We start from the raw sequence: 19,340 nt of genomic DNA, 5'->3' as shown, positions 1-19,340 counted from the left end.
CTTCTGACTGATGCAGTCATGATGCTGTGGAGTTCAGCGCTGCTGGTTCTGATTGGACTCTCTGGGTCTCTACGGTCTCAGCAGCCGCCTACAGTGTCTGTCGATCTGGACCTTAGTCCAGAACAGCGGTGGGAGCATCTTCAGGAAGCTTTTGATGCAGATTTAATGAAAAAAGCTGCACAAATCCTCATTAGGTAAGTCCTTCTATGTTTATCCATCAATAAAAGCCATAACACACAGACTTAGGGAATATAAGCAACATCTAATCCTGCAAAAGAAAATTCTCAGCTCAGTTTGATATTTTAGTTTCCATAGGGTAAAGATGTAGATTTACATATAATTTTTTTTTCTACTATATTTATTATGCCTGGAAATATTCTATAAATGGAGCAGGTTATTTTATTCCCTTGTTACACAAGTTACTATTCGTGTTAAATTATTCCAAGCTTCTTTGGATGTCCTCCAGGATGCCATTTTATCTTATAGTTTTGATTTGTTGACGTTTAATCGCCCTAAAATGACATCAAACTGTGTCAAACTTTTTGGAAATCTTGATAACGTGTCGGACAAAATGTCGGAAGTGTGACCTTGACTGTAGCGTGTGTGGCTATTTGGGAGATGTCAGAACAAGAAAAAGTTTCCCATGGCTGGTTTGAACTTAAACACTGCATCGCTTGAGGAAGAAAGAGTCAACATATCACTTCGTATGGATTATTCTCTAATTTTTGATTAGAGAAGTTAAAGCTTCTCCGTGTTGGCTCTAACAGTGAAGGACTTGCAGATTACAGGTGGAACCCAGCACTTTTTTGAAATTCATTATCTCTATTCAACTTATTTTGCGAAAAGAAAGTTCTGTGTCCATTGGTAGGTCTTTACTCTTAGACACTGAGACAATATCTTCTATTATACACATGTAAACAATAACCACAATGCTTTTTATCTATGTCAATAGTTCGCAGGTTCCAAATTGGTTGCATAAGGCAACTAGCCCCATTGTGATGTCCCTGGAAAAACGCATTCCCCAGCCGTACGCCGGGGAAATCCGTGGAATAGCCAGCACGATGAAAATGAACCTCGCTGATGTCATCATCCTCAACTTTGCGTATGAATTTACTGCGTACGTAAAGTTCCAAGTCTGTTCATGTGGTTGTGAGTACGTCCAGGTGTCAGATGTTCACAAAGTCGAAGCAGGAATGGAAGCAACACGTCAGAAGGTTTATGAGGTTCATCCACCGTCTCCATCCACAGTTACTGCACAAGCATCGTGGCTCAGGACGGGAACGGGAACATCTACCATGGCAGGAATTTTGATTTTCCACATCCAGTTCTGAGGAATCTAACCATGAATGTTGTCTTCTTCAAAAACGGGGAGGTATGATCTTCGTTTATACTCATTAAGCAACAGAACTGTAGAAGGAGAGCCATGTTGATCATAAAGTAATCTTCTGATTTTGAGTTACCACATTGTCAGGATCATATCAGCATTCAAAATACTGAAGTGGTGGCTTAGCTTTTCAGGAAGGTACTGAAAAGTCACAACCCCAGGTTTACCGGATCCGGTGGTGGCAACATAAAATGTGTACGGAGAAAAAAAAAATTGGAGTTGAAAAGTGTTTTATCTCAAAGAAAAGATTTTTCAAACAAGCAAGTCAGAGAGTACGCTTCAACCCAATTAACTGTCAAACAAACTTGGCTTTGCAAAAAACCAAAAGTAGGTCAGGTGCAGCCTCAACAACTAAATACTCACTTTATTACACTTTATTAAATTGTGCCTTTCTTTATTGACATTATTGACCAAAGTCTTAAAGGCTAATGTTATCTTAACTGGCTTTCTAGTGTGGAACAATGGCAGCAACACACTCAACTGACATTGACATTATTATGCATTGTTTCTTATTGTTTCTATGTTCAGTGATGTCAGTGAGTCATGGTGGCCTGTGAAAAATGTCGAGGCTCCTGCTAGTATCTTCTCTCACCAACAAACTTAGTCACAACTTTTGTTTGCTGACTCAGCAGCATTAAACTAGCATGTGGGTTAAAGAAATAACTCAGATATTTTTGTGTATAAAAATGAGTAGCTTGTTAGTCATTTTTGTGAATGATAAAATTGTCTGTTTGTTTCGAAGTTAGCTCCTCTCCCTTCAAATGATTACTATAACTTTTTAGCAAGTGGTATCTCTGTGGTAAACCCAGACAAATTACCCAACTGTTAATTCTTCCACCAAAAACCTGGAGCTGAATGAGTGACACACAGTAAAACATATTTGTACGGGTGTTAAGTTATAGCTAGTGAACTGAAATGCCTGTGTGATTATTTTGTTGCATGCAACTTTCTAGCCAGCATACTTTGGAACGTCATTAGCCGGTTATGTGGGGCTATGGACCGGGATGAGTCCATACAAGTTCACTGTGTCTGGCAACCAGCGAGGTAAGACTGCTGACAATCACCGCGTTTCCATTTCAAACGTGTGTGAATCTTTTCTGCTGCTGTTGAAAAAGCATAGCGACACTGCAATTTTGCATTTGCTGTGTTTCCATTAAATAAGAATTGAAATCAAAACCACATAAATAAGCTCCTTCAGTTGGTAAGTCGTGGAATGGTTCCATTAAATACATGGTATTCATAATTCAGCTATGGCGCTAGTGCTCATCAAGACGTTGTCTTACTCAGGCGTTGCACTCACAGACTCCCTATACTTGGGAGCGGCAACATATGTGGCGTTTTGGGGAAAATGTAGCCTGCGAATTTACAGAAGTGCTCTGGGTTCAGCATGATCGTATGACGTGCAACTTTTTATGAGCTTTGCGGTTCTGTGAGAGCTCTGGTGGAGCCAGTTGCACATTGTCTGAAAAAAGAAAAAAAAAAAGAATCATCCTCTGACTACTACCGGTCGTTGCTTTCGACATTTCATCAGTATCATCATCCGGCTTTTGATCCCGTGATCAAAACCCGGACGCTAAGTAACTTAAAAAAACCGAAGAGAAAGGTTTTAGTGTCAACATTGTAAATGACTAGTTAACCTTCTTTTTTGCATTTTACTGGAAATTAGATGAGAATTTGGTAATTAGCACACAAATCCCCCCAAAAATAAATACATAACATTTTTTAACTAGTGATGCGAAAATATTGTCTCCACTGTAGTTTTGTAAAATTCATCCATTTCATTTAATATGGCTGAAAAAAAGCCTCGTCATGTAACAAAAAACATTATTTTTTTCATTTTTTAAAATTGCCCTGTTTCCATTAAGCATACTTCATAACTTTAATATAGCTAATTGTCAACGCATATACTGTTGACACCGTCTTTTCGTCCCTAAACTACTTTGTCATTCCTAAGAAACCCAGGTTTGGTTAAGGTGGTGGAAGAATGTTGTGTCTGCCATCTTTAGCCACAGTTTCCCGGTCAGCTGGCTTGTTAGGGTGGTGAGTAAATTGCAGAATATTGCCGGATAATAAAAGCGACATGACATCACGTTGAAATCAAATTGTTGGTGTGGTACTCACGCAGACCCTGGAGGAGGCCAAAGACTTTGAGGACGCAGTGACGCGTCTGTCGACGACCCCCCTCATCACCGGGGTGTACTACATCGTGGGTGGGGTGCGGGCAGCAGAGGGGGTCATCATCACCAGAGATCAAAAGGGCCCCGTTGACATCTGGGCCCTGGAGCCTTTAAATGGAGAGTAAGGAGAGTCTGGTGAGAGTCGGTACACCAGTGAAGCAACATGTAACCCTTCCTCGTTTGCTTAGATGGTACAGAGTGCAGACCAACTTTGACCACTGGCTTCCTCCTCCTGAAAACATCAATCGAAGGTTAGTTACCTCACAGAGTGATGACACATCCATAATGTTTGGTTTCTGTTACTACACTGCTGTCATGTGATCACTTATTAGGGATGTAGTCATGAAGAAACTGGATGCCGTGGGCCAAAATCGCATACGTATGGATAAACTTTACCAGGCAAGTAGTGAGGAGGTCATGCGAGTCACAGCTCATTTTATGAATATGAGGATTAATATAATGATGGAGTGCTTTCCTCCAGGTTCTGTCTCTGTCTCGTGTGTGCCTCAGGTGAGGGTGAAATTATTATTGTCTTATTCCCGTCGTCTTTTGTTGCCCAGCAGTTGTTGTTGCTAAAATGGTGAAGAACCACACAGACCAGCAACGGCCATCAGCCTCTGCAGGAATGTTTGTGCCTCGATTTTGTCACAATATAATCACAACATTCATTTCTCTATTAACAGAATTGTTCTGACGTTTGAATGAAAAGCAGTGAATTGAAAACAGGTGAATGCTAGTCATGCAATCCACAAATCTATGGAAATAGTGGAAAAAAGAGAGCTGTACCTCAGAAGACTGAATTGCAATAAAAAGTGATTTTACATTCAACTTATTTTGGTTGAATGTGAATGCACTCTGCATTTGTCATAACACATCTGTAAATAAAACCTGAAACCTGCAATACTTTGTGCTGATATTGCCTGGAATCTTAATAGAAAACCTTTAAGTTTGTGTTTGTGATATGAAAAACCAGTAAAAATGTTTAAGACGTACACATACCCGTGTTTCAGGCACATTTTAATGAGTATAAATATTAAAATCTGACAGTATATCTATATTTTCTTTATCAAACCATCAGAACTACAATCTACACAACAGTCATGAGTGCAGCAACCCCCGGGGAGTACACTGCAGTTCTCCACCAGAAGGTATTGCAATTACATCTGAAATGTTATTGAAAATGGTTGGCATTATTCCACACTACTATTTTTTCTCTCTCTCTAAAGGGCTGCACGAAGAAGATCATGTGAAGTGGTCAAAAAGGAGCAGGGACTAATGAGTGAATGTTTGAGAACATAATCAATACAACTCTTACAAGACATCTGGCTTCATCCCAAAATAAAAGATCAATTAAAAAAAGAACGGAGTAAAAAAAAGATGTGAATGTTGTGGTTTCTTTCTACTTTTCCAATTTGGCATGAATATGTTTAATTTTAAAAAATTCGTTACCACCAGAAGATGGCAGTATCGAGGCGCGGTTTGGTAAGAACGTGAGGAGAAGAAGAAGCGGGAGTGGACGCCTGTCTGTGGGTCACATGATATGACAAAGCAGTAGTTAGCGGCTTTCTTCCAGACGGCAACAGACTGCGGTTACTGACTCCTCCGAGATGCTGGCCCTCATTAACAGACTGTTAGACTGGTTCCGGTCGCTGTTTTGGAAGGAAGAGATGGAGCTCACGTTAGTCGGACTTCAGTACTCTGGAAAAACCACATTTGTCAACGTGATAGCTGTAAGTAGCCAGCGTTAGCGAAGACGCGTAAAGTGGGCCCAGGCTACTACCTGGGAGAGGGCGAAGGTGTCTGTCAAACATTACAGCCTTTTCTTTTGCAACTTCTCGGACGGGGAAGAAAAGGGAACATATTTGCAAAAAATAAAAAATAAAATAAACATCCTTTTGGTAGTGTTTGGGTGAGAAAGTGCAGGAGGAATAACTCTCTGAAACAGCTGGTGTTGGAGAATGACGAAGTTCTCGGTGTGACTGTGTGCTTACTAATACACCGGGTCATGTGACCGCGCTGTCACGGCTTTGTAGCGGCTCCCAGTGTTTCCACAACACCGGTCTGGGCTCATGGCTGGAAACAGGCTGTTCATGTTTTCTGACGACGACGACCGTAAGTTTTTAGGTTCCTCTTGGACCTGTGGAGAAAAACAAGAAGTCTCTGTGCTCATTTAGTGCCTGGTGTTTTGTGAGTTTTCGTTCGCACATGTTTCTGTCCTCCAGTGCAGTTGGACTTGTTTAGTAGTCCTTTGGAATTACAGAAAAGGCTGGACGAGTTTGAAGAAATGATGTGAGGCAATAGTCACGTAATTCCAGGTTATTCGGCTTCTTAGGTGCACCAACCAGACTTTCCTGCAAAACGAATCAAAAATAATGTAACATATTCCCTGTCACCTATTAAAAAAAAACAAAAAACATGTAATTGTCAGTTCCCCCACCCCTCCACATGTCTCTGACGTCACACCAGGCAGCTGATCAGAGTTGTTTTCAGTACTTTATGCGTCAGTACTATTTGTTGAATTGTTGTGGTTTCCAATTGGATTACTTTTAGGCTTCTATTCAAATGGATCCCTCATAAATGTTTACTGCATTGTCATAGCGGGGCTATTTTGACCCAATCTGCTGATTAAACTCTTTTCTCAAATTGTACTGTCAAGTTTTATTGGCTGAAAACAAAACAAAAAATATTAGATTTTTAGGCCAATTAGCATTATGACAGGCTACCAAGGTTCTAAAGTTTCTTAACCTTTGGATTAGTGCACTGCCTACCAGCTGCCTGAAAGAATGCTAATAATACACTTTTTCTTTTGCTTATGAGAAAGGAGAAAAATGTAAAAAATATTTCTGATTGCAAAAAAAAAAGAAGAAAAAAAAAACCTAGACAGGGAAATGTGTGGAAACTACACACTCATCACAAAGGTAGCTACTGGCTGCATGTTAAGTAGTTGAGTGCAGGCTAGCGACCGGAACCGATTCATAATTATCCATCCAACACCAGCTTATTAGACTTGTCACTGTATGAAGAGAAGACATCAAAAATCTTTAATATCAAAAATCTTTAATATTTGGTGCAATAAGCTTTAAAAGTATTATTGCATTTATTTATGATTAGCAGCTGCAGTTTTCTTATTTTTGGCAGATTGTCTGATGCTTACATGGGGAACAATGAGTTTTCAGAAAAAAATATCTGTCTGCCAAAATTACAATGTTCATTTTTTTTCTGAAAATCTGTAATCGGTGCACCTCTAATTATAATTGTAATGGTAAAAATTAATAGTTGATTCTACTTTAGCAACATCAAGAATAATTATTGCTTTTCCGATTGGAGGGGGTCATAATTCTCTTCACATTGTGCATATCAATGCTATCCTGGCTCATTTGGTTTGTAGCCTGAACCTGTTTAAATTGGCACTGGTTTATCCAGTTCACTTAATACCTCAAAAACATATTCATAAGTGAGTAAAATGACGCGAGTCTGTTTTTAGAACTACTTTTCCCTGCAGCGTTGGGTCAGTTTGACAACAATACTTGTCTTACATTTTCTCTGCTGGCCTCAGACTTTCTGAGCTGTTTCTACCACAAGACAAAAAGACGGTCTCTGCTTAAAGCTCGCTCTATGAAAACGTACAGACGACGAAGACGTGTCGCGAAACGTTAAAAATATAGATTATTTTTCTCCTCACTCAGTCCAGCATACTCACTGGGTTTTAGTCAAGCGTCTGTTTTTGTAACTTCTATATCTGCTTAAACCAGAATGTACAGACACCAAACGTTGAGGAAGCATTCCTTTCCCAGACCGCACAATGACATCACACCAGCCGTCATATCAGGGTGATTAACGGAGGTAAAACGTTTCCCAAAGCAGTCAGGAGAAATTATGTCCATCGATTAGAACCTATTACTGATCTAATTTATATCCACAATCCTGCTCACTCATAGATTTTAGATCAAATGACACCATGACGACTTGCTCAGAGATGCAAGTCATCCACTTTTTCTCTAACATAATCTCTCTCTCTCTCTCTCTCTCTCTTTCTTGTTTGCAGTCGGGGCAGTTCAGTGAAGACATGATTCCCACAGTCGGTTTCAACATGCGTAAAGTCACTAAAGGCAACGTAACAATAAAGGTAATTCTGACTGCAAAAGAAAAGAAGATTGGCCCCAGAAAACAAGGGGCCAATTTCTGTTTTCCTAAAGCTTTGGGCTGTTGCTTTGAAGTTACAAATATGAAACAAATTCTACTGTGAGCACAATAATAAACTAAATGTGCTGTGTTTTAATAAAGCACAAGAAAGCAGTCCAATTGTAGGTGAGGATATGAGTCTCACCAAATTGGGGCCCCTTTCTCAGCTTCAGCGTAAAAGTGACTGGATGTTTTGGACTGGTTTGCAATGAGATTAAAAGACAACAAAAGGGGTAAATAGGAGTTTTCTGTAGCCCATTAATAATAAATCAATCACTGGTAATCACTTGAAAATTAGGCCTACCTCAATGATTTTCATTTGCATGATTTGTTGTTTTTCTCTCTTTCTCACCTTTTACCAAAAACTGGATGACAAAAGTCTTCATTCTGGTGCTTTGGTCTCAGCTGGCTGGCTCGCTTTTGTTTACAGACGCTTCATAATTCATTTGAACTGTTTCTGTTATTTATTTAGGATATTTTCCAGTTCCGGTGTTGCATGTTGATTAGAATTGAACATTTGATTTTTGAGAATGTATTCTTGTATTATTTTCAATAATATAGTTTGAAGCTCACAAGGTTAAAATGAAGCAACTTTACTGGAATATGTTCAGCCTTCCTGTTAGTCACCCACAATCTCGATTTCTTAATCTACTCCTGAATGTACAACAAAAAACTGTTTTGTTTTGTTTAAATACATTCTTACTTCTCTGCTGTTCCTCTGACTTTGTTGATAGTTTACCCGTTCACTGACTGGAACAATGTGTTTTTATTTGAGATTCTGACCAGCGGGTTACCGATCCGTCTCAGTGAAGCTGAAAATTGTGAGATTCTGGATATAACAAGAATTCTCAGGATGCCTCCAGATGGCCTCCAACATACCAAGCAGCAATTGGCTCATAAATAGCTAATGTTTGGTGTTGACTTTGTGCTCTGATGTTTCAGATATGGGACATAGGTGGACAGCCCCGCTTCAGGAGCATGTGGGAGCGCTACTGTCGAGGAGTCAACGCTATCGTGTAAGCTGCCGCTGTTCTGCTAGAACGCCAGGCAAAGGTTCGACATGAGCATTTCATAATGTCTCCGTTTTATTCCTCCAGTTACATGGTGGATGCAGCAGACAGAGAGAAAATAGAAGGTTCCAGAAATGAATTACACAACCTTTTAGAGAAACCACAACTACAAGGAATTCCTGTGAGAAATGTCTTATCTTCGGAGTAAAACATGACGTTAGCTTTATCACAAAGGGGTTCTGATAAAACTTCCTTTTCCTTTCTCCAGGTTTTAGTCCTGGGTAACAAGCGGGACTTACCCAACGCACTTGATGAGAAGCAGCTCATTGAAAAAATGTGAGGAATGCTTATTTTACTTAGTTTCTGTGGCTCTAAAGAACTAAAACTCAATAGCATGTCAAGTGTTGTGTTCTAAAGTTAATGTCTGTCTGTTCTTTTGCTTTCATGTTGACTCCTAATTAAACGTACCGTCCTGATCTACGCAGGAACCTTTCTGCCATTCAGGACCGGGAGATCTGCTGCTACTCTGTGTCCTGCAAAGAGAAAGACAACATAGGTAAATATCAGAGGGATGTTTGTCTGGTCAAAGTTGAAAGCCAGACGTGAATCTTAACGTTCAGTTGTGTTGGTCAGTGGGCCTACAGATAAAATGTCATTGTTTTGTAGGGTTGCACTGACTGCAGTTTTTGGCCGACTTTTGAATTTACTCAAAAAGTGTTTGCTTATATATATTTTCTGCAGTTTAGTTGTTTGTCTTTACGTATCTAAAGATTAAATTAGATGTAGTCTAAATGTGTCCCAATAACATTTCTGTCCATAAATAGTCATGGGGATGAAGCAATAAAGAAATCATTTTTGAGTGGTTTGCACCAATCTTTTTTTTTTTTTTTTTGGCAGATTCTGATTCCAACCAGTACCGATTTTTATTTATCTTTGGGTTACCTTTATTTTGCTTGAAGTTTTTGTTTATAAAGCCTTTCTTGACCTAGTTTTTGCAGGTTGGTTTATATTTATAATAAGGGTGTACTGTTAAATCTGTCCCAATTTGCTTAAGTTTGGGAAATCATTGATTTCTTGACATTTTCATATGAAATCAAAACATTTTTATTTTTAAAGATCAGAAAACTGCAGTCGGTACACCCCTAATTTGTTTTTTTTTTTTTGTTTTCTACATTGTCATGTTTCTATGAAGCAAATTTTGTTTCCATAATTCCAATTTGCACAATTTTAAGACTCAAAAGAAACGCAGCTATTGACTCAAAGCATTGTCTTCTCTTAGTAATGCCAATAACTAAACCATCGATATGTTTTCCTTTCACCTCAGATATCACACTGCAGTGGCTCATCCAGCATTCAAAGTCACGAAGAAGCTGAAAATGCAATCTGGCTGCCCTCCTCCCCCACCCAAACACCACCTCTGCCCTGTCGCAGCGCTGGCCTTGGCCCCACCACACCACACCCTTCAGTCTGGGGTTCTCAACAGTCACCCTTTGCACTGCCTCTGTGAAGTAGTCCAGCTGTCTTTGCTCACTACCGCCCCCTTGTACACTACCGTAGATGTGTATCTTTCTGTACAGCACTAACCCATCCCCCCCCACCAACCTCTATCTGATAGACCTTGTCAGAAGTTTTCTTCCTCTCATTAATGATGTCCAGGAAGCTAAAGGTATTACAACGTGCTGTTCCCTCCACTCCCAAACACCAACCGCCTATTCTGTTCCTCATCAACATTCAGTGCGTACGCGGCATCTAGTGATTGTATCTTTGAGCAGTTATTTGCCAAAACGACAACGGTTGCTTCTGCCTATTCCTTTTGTCTTTTTTTTTTTTTTTGAAATCCAAATCTTTTGCGACATTGCAAAAGCATTCTTCATTTGCTTGGCATTTGAAAGCGTCTCCTGCTCGGGTGTCTTAAATTCAAGTTTACACGTAACTTTTAAATCTCGTTAAAAGGTTAAGAGTTTTCGGTGTGCAAGATTTCCTGAGCCAAATTTTAAGTGCCTTTGACTGCGAAAAGTGTCCCAATCAGATGGTTAGTATCCCTGGATGACTCCTATCTTAACAGCACCAATAGACAATCTTGTTTTAAGCTCCCCATAAATCAAGTAAGCGCGTCAACGATGTCTGACGACAAAGAACGGAGAAGATGCTACTCTTCTCATGCTAGCCAGGGCGTCCGGAAGCCTTTTTGAGTTATGTCTGCAGCGTGGAAAGCTGGGACAGATTGATAGGGGTGTTTTTACGCAAAGAGTCGGACCGCGGCGCAAGTCCAATCAGATGTCTCTCTCGAGGTGAGTTTTAAACGTACGGTCTGGTAACAGCCAGTGTTACAGCGAGGTTATCCCTCATTTGAGTCACTTCTGTTCTGATTAAATATTTCCCATTTACACGGGTTTGCTTTTTATTAACAAGACTAATCGGTCGAATCACTAACGTCCTGGTTGATGTATCTTCATCAGTTTTCTTCTTTTCCTCATTACGTTCAAGTCTCTGGAATCATGCCACTGAAGCCACGCCCACATCACTCTCTATCTAGTCCATGCGTCGATTGTCGGGACCACAGCAGCAGTGAGGGAGGGGGAGCTGTTCGTTTGGCTTATCTTGCAGAAAGCTTTTTTGTTACCTGTGAAATAAATATAACCTATTTGCATTATTTGTACCTGCATGTGCTGGGCTTGCTCACACTCATTGGTAGACTTTGTAAATAAGATGTTAGCATTTTCATTCAAATAAATGCTCCTGTAGATGTCATGCATTATCTCCCTGTGATTGCCAATAAATTTTGTTTTTATTTATAAGGATTTCCAACCTGTGCTGTCTTTTGTGAAAGCTTCATTTTGCTGTTTCGCCACTAGATGGCAGCAGAGGGCTTTGGCGCAGAATGGTGAGGCAGGCCATGAAGCCAATGTGGAATATTTTTGAAAGTGATTTTGAAGAAAAATGAAAGCAGTTGCTGAAAGGGCGTGGTTTGTTTGAAGAGAATAGCGTTACACGAACATTTTCTGCTGCATCACTGATGAGTTCTTCCACATCCATTTCTCAATTTCTGTCCGGTTCTAACTATTCACTGCAACACATTGAACCATGTTTTACCTGTAATTTTTACTCGCTGTTCAAATGCAGAATACTCTTTTTTTTGCTTTGACAGAAAAGTCGTCTGCTTGTAATGTCCGTCACATATCAGGGTGTCAAGGAAAATGCCAAAAACACACAAGATTCTTTTTTCTTTTCCTATATATATATATTTTTTTTTTCATAAATTTCTTAACTCGATTTTCAGATTTTTTGTCTCCATTTTTTAAAAATAAATTTTTACATTTTTTTAAATAAATTTTTTGCGTGCCCTTTTAATGTAGCAACTGATAAAAATTGCAGAGTAATTAGTTTTTTTTTGTAATAATCAAAAAGTCGCGCGTAATTGCACAGTGCAAGAAAATGAACTCGAGCTTGATTTGAGACAAATGACTATTGTTTTGATCTGCATTTTAATTATTATTTTAATAATCTGAATTTGACCAATAAAAATCTCCTTTGGTCTGTCCAGATTTTCTTTATTTGGATCTCAAACATACTTTCGTTTACATATTGATTCTACTGGTACCTTTGTAATGTTTTTTTGTTTGTTTGTTCTTAAGAAATGCACTACCTTGAAAAAAGAGAATGGAGGTCCAAATTTAAAAAAAAAAAAATTACATGCAATTCAATTACCAATAAGTTTGTGAAAACTTCGTTTGTTGATGTTTAACATGACAATTTGATCAATTTAATTTATTCTATAAACTTTTATACTGATCGTAAATGACATCCTGAAACAAACCGTTAAATTAATTACCGGTAGACTATTTCAAAAGCCAACTTATTCCTATACTTTATTTAGATGTGTCAATGTTACACAGGCTAAGTGCACATTTAAAATTTTGATTTGTTAAAAAATGTTTTGTGTTTGATTGTTGCCCTATTTCACAGAAACTCAATGTTTTGTGACGATCTATCCCATTAAATACCAATGATTTCAAATGCAGAGAAGTTCCAGGCGTGTGGACACCGAACAAGCAGAAACCCCCATCCAAACACATAGTGGTTTATTGTAGAAAAAAATAAATAAATAAATAAAAAATGCAGCAATGTTCGCAAGCGTGTTTTCCCACTGGGGGCCAATAACTAGAGTCCTCTCCAGGTGGTGCAGACCTTTGTTGGTCCAACAGGAACCAACAGAGTTGGTTATTAATCTCATTTCTTAAACACGGCGTCAAATGAACACCTGCAGGCATTGGTTGTATCCGTGTTGATAGGTGGAAGGTGTGGACAGACGTGGGTGTTGCCTGAAGAAACCCACGAATCATCACAAAACGCGGCATCGCTCCAGAATTATTACTGGCTCCTTTAACGTGGCTCACAGCTAGAGGAAAAAGCCTATAGACTGAACAGTACTTGGAGTCGTAATCAGAGAAGAGGTCATAGAGGTGACCTAAAGGTGTGACATATAGTTTCATTCATTGTGTAATGATACATGTACTAGTTGACTACATAATGAGCCATCACCAAAATGACAAGATTCCTCCTGAAAGTGGAGCATTCGGTGCTCCATCAGAGATGATCTTTCTCTTTGATGAATCTTCTCTGTCAAATTATTATTGATGGATGTGCTGAAAAGGGTGTAGCTTAGCTGTCAACAAGTCTGTTCTCAGCAGTATAATCAGAAACATCAACCCCACCTGACCAATAGCTCTTAGACAGTAACAAATATTGGCCTGTCTAAAGTCAGACTTGTGTTTTTAAAATCAGCAGTAAAGTCAGAAGCCATGAAGACTGAATCAGATTCATCTTTATCCTTAGTAGCACAATCTCATTTTCTTATTGTGCTTACAATGTGCAGCCACAGGGGTGTGCCCACTCCAAAATGACTAGGCCTGGAAATAAGCAAGAGAAAACTAACAGCCTTTTGTTATTTTGGAGCGTATGTGGCATCCCAAAGGCTATGCCACCCTGGGTGGAGAGCCAACTGGCGTTCAGTTTGGTGAAAGAAGCCCAACTTGACAAATCTGCTTAAACGAGAACCATAAAACTTAAAAAGAAAAGCCTTCCATAATTTCTTTTCAATCACTCACCACGTTGTTAATTATCAAAAGCGTGCGCCTGCAGTGTTGACTGAACTGCTAAAGGCAGGCTAAAGCACTTCCACTTCCTTCCTCTCCCTCCCCACTTGGCTGTGTCACCATAAACAGTTTTTACTTCTTCCAGACATGCCTGCAATAATATTTACCTCCAGCATTAAGACTTTCAGCTTGAAGTGTTTACACTGCACATTCGTAACACAGCTACGCAGCATTTTTACTGGATACCAATAAGACAAGAACATGCATCTTGCGATTGCGTAGGTGCAGGTTTAAAAATCCTGATGACAAGACGATAAATGCGGCGGCTGCTGTTGAAGAATCGGTCTCGATACGTCTTATTTTGTTCTCACAAAACAAAAACGCACGTGTTTGTTTTTCTCTGCTTTTAAAAAGTGTTTAATGCATAGAAACCATTCAATTCCAAAATACTTTATTACCGGTAATACTCAAGAGAAATCTAAATCTTTAGGTCTCTAAACTTTTAGTTTAGAGTTAAACTAAAAGTTGAACTAAATAGCTAAATTTGAACCAGAAATTAGTCAATTTCCGTTAAATAAACCAAAAGAGCCCTTCAGTACAAAAAGGAATCCAGTGTCACTGATATCATATATGTGCAGCTTGTTTTCTTACAATGCCTATGTTATATTCCAGTACTCAACTAGAACACCTTTCGAAATTGAATTTCCTACTGGGTAACTGGGAGGGACTCTGACTACCACAAGTTATGACTTAGATGGGAGACTTCACATTTCAATATGGCCGCTCCTCGCATCAATAGTAAGATGTGGTGGAAACATATTTATTCTTCAAGACACGCATGTAAAAGTGCTTCTAAAATTCAATGTTACATGTAAAGTCACCAACTAAATTAAAAGTGGTGTTTGCTTATGGAAAGTAAAGCTTAAAATGACGTTTAAAAAGGGTTTGGAAATGATATCTACGGGCTTCGCCGTGTTGAAATTCCGACTTCTTAACTAGAATAACTGGCAACTTTGGGTTTGACGTCAGCATAACTCTGTATCAGCCCATGCAAATAAGAAATAAAACACACTGTGGTCCCACTTGTGCCAACCCCTGATCGAATGCCGCCCTGGGCATTCCAGTCGTTGAGCCACTTTGACCACATTAATAAACATCGCATACTTCATGAGACTTTAAAATCCAAATTTAATAAGTGATTTTTTTCCCGTTCATTTATCCAGAGATCTAAAACCCCCCCTTTTTTATGACAGAAACTAATGTTACTCAGAGTTGTTAAAAGTGCAGATTTAACCCGGCTAGATGTTTTGGAGAACTGGGATTGACAGGCATCTGCAAGCACTTCATTCAGTTCCCCTGCGCAGACCTTAATTTGGCACTAATCGCCGTGCGGAATGTCACATGATTCATTCGTGGCCGCATGGCACATATCATCATTCCTCAGCGCTCTACACCCTGTTAAAGACAGATGGTTACAAGTAAACACACCCTGTAATAATCCAGTATAACGGGGCTCTGTGGACATCGTCCCTCCACCTTGCAGCTTTATGGCGGTCATTAACTGCCGTTTATGATATTGAGTAAAATGAGTTCTTGATTTGACCATGTTTAAGGTTAGCATTGTTAAAAACGTTTATGTTTGGACTTTGATTTTGGAACGAAGTGGCAGCCATTGTGGATTGACAATCCAAAATTGATAAAACAATTTGACTTTAATTAAAGATAGTATGTAAAAAAAAAAAAAAGAAATCCTATATTTTTCACCCAAAAAAAGTGGACATTAATAATCAATCTTTATAATTCATCATGTCTACAAAATATGAGTTTTGTAGAGATTTGCATTATATGTACCTGCTTTTCCCATCACCCAGTTGAGTCAAAACTAGTGGAATTCACCCATTGGTGCAGTGATCAGGCTAACTACTATGTTTAAAAGCAAGATAGATAATCTTGTTATGCTTTGCAAGTAAACATTGGCCAACAAAGAAGTATGGAATTATAAATGTGTGTGATTTAAAGTTACAATAAGCTATGGAAGAGATCAATGCAATGTTAATACTATGCAGCTAGTGATACAGGAAAAAAACCCCTTTCTGGCAGTTCTTTTAACTGACTTTCTAATTTTTCAAAGTTTTGGTTTTGTCTTGTTTATGTTTGGGCAATCAGACGGGCAACCCCGAAATGGCTAAGCGCGTTTCAAATCGAAAATCGAAAAGCCAACGTCTTCCGAAGGGATTCTGTTTTCGAGGCCGCTGCTGTTCGCCGAGACGCAGAACAAGTAAAGTTATTTCCGCCCGGCTGTAATCCGCAACTTTCTCCTCTCTCCTGTGATTGTGGGAGTGCAGAAAAGCTGCTGAGACCTCCAAAATGCAATGTTTCCATTCCCACTGGGTGAGAATAATCTTACAGGCCCACTCTGTTATCCGGTGGCCCCTCAGATAGTTGGCTCCCGTGTGAACGCTTTCACAACTCTCACCTACCCGGTGCGGCTCTCCTCCTCGGATTCCATTAAAAAAAAAATCAAAACTTTAGCTCCTGGGGTTCTGATCAAATAGAGTAGTTATTAAATTTTTTTCCTGCATTTTGATTCCCTCCCCCCACCCATGTGCCTCATATTTACATATAGATTGGGTATTTATCAGTCTGCATTTTACAGCAGATTCACTGAAGTCCTCTTTATTAAACCATGATGGATTTATGTATTTTTAATGAAGAGTTGATGTCGAGGGTGTAATTCTTTGAACAAGGGAGTGTACATGCGATGTGAGCTGAATAATAAAGCATGTGCACTACTGAACTTCAAACTTTAGTGAAAATCTTTGGGGTGTGCGCCATTATCATTTGCACCTCTGTTTTAAGTGGTTACATATGAACATGTTCTCTTTAGGAATCCAAAGCATTAACCATCACTATCTTTATCCCGCTGTCAGTGGAGATACGCTATAATAGGTGTTTGTAGCGCACGCAGGGCAGTTTCAGTTCAAGTCTTAATGGGGTCATTGGCCATGTTAACTGCCAAAAACATTCCTTCGCAGTGAAAAGATAACAGGTCTTGTCTTTTTACGCTTCTTCGGCTGTATTTATAACTTTAACTGTGTCGTTCTAAGCAGGAGAGGAGACAAATGATCTCACCACGGAGCCCAGTTGCGAACCTCAGGTCTTCAGAGACGGACAGGAAGCTAGCGGGGTGGAAGCTAACGGTCAAAAGCGCATGCGCGTCTCAAGGACGCGTTGAAATCCCAGCGCCACCCAGTGGCCTGACGTGACAATTACAGGAGATTCATGATGGCTGCCTCGTCAAAACGTGAAACTTTTCCACAACCAATATCCGAAAATGCTGGTTGGTTCCGCCTTAGGATAACTGAACACAGCGACTCTTGGATCCATATAATTGGATGAAAAGGATGCTTTGCATCTGCCTCTTGGTTACTTAAGCAAGCGTCAATCAAACAAGGCACATCTTGCTATACATTTGAAATATCAATAAATATTCAATAGTTTCGTTTTGCACCCAAGGTAAGGCTCCTCAATTATGAAAAAAATTAAATAAAAATCACAATCACAAAAATGTCAGTCCTTAAATTGACAAATGCAAATTTAGTTTCAAAGCATATTGTAGTAAACAACAAAGCAGTCCATTTGCAGATTAGTATGTGGGGGAAATAATTGTAATACTAATTATTTGTATTTGTTTTGTTTTAGTAATTGTTTGGAGCCAAAATCAAAACTGAAAAACACATTTGATCAGTTTCTTGGGTAATTTAAATTTACAAGTAACATTCATTTGCAATTATTAATTAAGGGAAACAATTCTACGATTCAGGTTATTTAGTGTAGAAGATTGCATTTTTGAAACATGGCCAATCTGACATTGAAAGCCTTTCTAAATTGTAATGTTAAAAAAATTGCACTAAATTCAAAATGGTCCCTCGTATTTGTGTTGTAGATGGACCTGAATGAGGACTTTGTGGCAGAAAACAATTTAAAATCGACCCACCTTTGTCACTAATATTGGGGAATTGACATAGCTTGAGTTCCAGGGCTCTAAGACAGTGGTCTCACATTACTGCAACCTTTAGGTTTCTCTTTGCTTCAGCACACCTGGCTCCAGTTATTAGCAGAGCTCTGAAGAGCTTGACTGCCTGCTAGAGAGACATGGTTTGGTCTTTGAAATCAAGTGTAGGACAAGGGACACATCTGAAAGTTGCAGGTCACTGGCCCTTGAGGACAGCAGTTTGAGATTACTGCTCTCAGATATGTGCCATTCAGTTCTAAAATGGGCTAATGCGATCTAGAGTATTAGAAGACTACTTCTGATATTCCGAGTGTGTGACGTACATATTCGCATGTACGTCACACAGCGGAGGTCGAGGTTAAAGTGGACATTCGCTGGACACATCTGCATGAAGGCAAGTGGCTTATATGCCACGACTAATGGTGACTAATGGTGAAATTTAAAAATTTACAAAATTTCAGTTGCATACTTTTTCTTGTTGTCACCTAGTAACCTGCTCAGCAGGAAACAGTGTTCACATTGAACTGTTTTGTGTCCGACGTTGAGCTGATAAGCTCGAGAGTCTGTGCAAACAGTCTTAAGGACGCGCAGTAGCTAGACCGCCACTTGTGCCGCATAAACAGGTGTACGGTGGCTGACACTGTGTCACTTGCAAAAGAAACTGCATGAGGTGCCCAACTAGTTTATTGAACTTGCTAGCTTCCATTTGGATTGTGGGAAATGACAGCATTTGTCACAAGAATTGAATGCAAAAGGTAAACTGAACTATGACATCTCAACCGTCCACAGACAATGCGTGCATAGTCAGTGCGGCTCACAGAGCACGCACAGCAGACCTGAGTGTGTAGGAACCTTAAGAGTTTTCTACTGATTTTGGTATCTGTTTTCATGTAGTCTGCCATCTACTTTGAAGAGGCATGTGAACCCTGACGGCCCACAATGACCAGAGTCTGTAGCATCTGGACAATCCAAAACGAAAACTGGACCACTCCCCTTACATCCGTGGTTCAGTGTGTAATAATAAATTTTTTATGACTGTTTGAGTATTTCTGGCTAATTTCCAATCTCAAATTTAGCAATATTGAAACCGATATTAGCCAATTTCGAGGAATGCTTGTTGCAGGGTGTTAACAACTCAGCACCTCACTAATGCACATATTTTTTGAATAACGTTTCCCGCAAAACTTTTCTTCACATTGAACTTCTCGCCTGCACGGCTAGAGAACGTTATTAGCTCCTTTTTGTTACCTTGCAGCATCAGGTATGAGTGTGTTAAAAGAATTATGAAAGGGCCATGTGAGTCCTTTTATTCTTCTGTCACCATAGTTTCAGACTGACAATGGCTGAAAGCCTCAAGGTTATGAATGAGCTTCTGATAGGATAAATGGTGCAACACAAGCTGGAATGTAGGAGAAAAATGATTGTGTCAAAATAGTGGAAGAAGAACTGGGGAAAAAAGATTTTACTGTAATTTCT

General features: G+C 39.4%; 2 protein-coding genes and 1 long non-coding RNA gene across 3 annotated transcripts; 2 read left to right on the top strand and 1 right to left on the bottom strand.

Moving 5' to 3' along the window:
- Positions 1 to 4,911, top strand: LOC129358209 (N-acylethanolamine-hydrolyzing acid amidase-like). Its single transcript, XM_055027100.1, has 11 exons — positions 1 to 194; positions 953 to 1,117; positions 1,249 to 1,372; positions 2,338 to 2,428; positions 3,339 to 3,424; positions 3,510 to 3,682; positions 3,750 to 3,812; positions 3,894 to 3,960; positions 4,043 to 4,071; positions 4,640 to 4,709; positions 4,788 to 4,911. Exons 1-11 carry the CDS (start codon positions 19 to 21, stop codon positions 4,809 to 4,811), a joined length of 1,068 nt encoding a protein of 355 aa, XP_054883075.1. The 5' UTR covers positions 1 to 18; the 3' UTR covers positions 4,812 to 4,911.
- Positions 82 to 17,055, bottom strand: LOC129358211 (uncharacterized). Its single transcript, XR_008605774.1, has 4 exons — positions 16,982 to 17,055; positions 9,222 to 9,286; positions 3,506 to 3,669; positions 82 to 148 (listed from the first exon to the last, which is right to left on the bottom strand). It is a non-coding gene; the product is annotated as an uncharacterized LOC129358211 (long non-coding RNA).
- LOC129358210 (ADP-ribosylation factor-like protein 8B) lies at positions 5,073 to 11,554 on the top strand. Its single transcript, XM_055027101.1, has 7 exons — positions 5,073 to 5,291; positions 7,607 to 7,687; positions 8,686 to 8,759; positions 8,841 to 8,934; positions 9,022 to 9,089; positions 9,239 to 9,309; positions 10,078 to 11,554. The coding sequence occupies exons 1-7, from the start codon at positions 5,169 to 5,171 to the stop codon at positions 10,125 to 10,127; spliced, it is 561 nt and encodes a 186-aa protein (XP_054883076.1). The 5' UTR covers positions 5,073 to 5,168; the 3' UTR covers positions 10,128 to 11,554.
- Positions 17,056 to 19,340: the final 2,285 nt, after the last annotated feature.

This window comes from Poeciliopsis prolifica, unplaced genomic scaffold, assembly GCF_027474105.1.
Source record: "Poeciliopsis prolifica strain line A6 unplaced genomic scaffold, Auburn_PproV2 SCAFFOLD003, whole genome shotgun sequence".
Lineage (NCBI taxonomy): Eukaryota > Metazoa > Chordata > Actinopteri > Cyprinodontiformes > Poeciliidae > Poeciliopsis > Poeciliopsis prolifica.
This window is presented reverse-complemented; position numbering and strand designations above follow the sequence as displayed.

Coding starts and splice junctions, on each gene's coding strand:
- LOC129358209 (XM_055027100.1), top strand. CDS start 19: ATGATGCTGTGGAGTTCAGCGCTGCTGGTTCTGATTGGACTCTCTGGG. Junction 1,373..2,337: donor TCTTCTTCAAAAACGGGGAG/GTATGATCTTCG, acceptor GCAACTTTCTAG/CCAGCATACTTTGGAACGTC. Junction 3,961..4,042: donor GTATGGATAAACTTTACCAG/GCAAGTAGTGAG, acceptor GCTTTCCTCCAG/GTTCTGTCTCTGTCTCGTGT.
- LOC129358210 (XM_055027101.1), top strand. CDS start 5,169: ATGCTGGCCCTCATTAACAGACTGTTAGACTGGTTCCGGTCGCTGTTT. Junction 9,090..9,238: donor AAGCAGCTCATTGAAAAAAT/GTGAGGAATGCT, acceptor TGATCTACGCAG/GAACCTTTCTGCCATTCAGG. Junction 9,310..10,077: donor CAAAGAGAAAGACAACATAG/GTAAATATCAGA, acceptor CTTTCACCTCAG/ATATCACACTGCAGTGGCTC.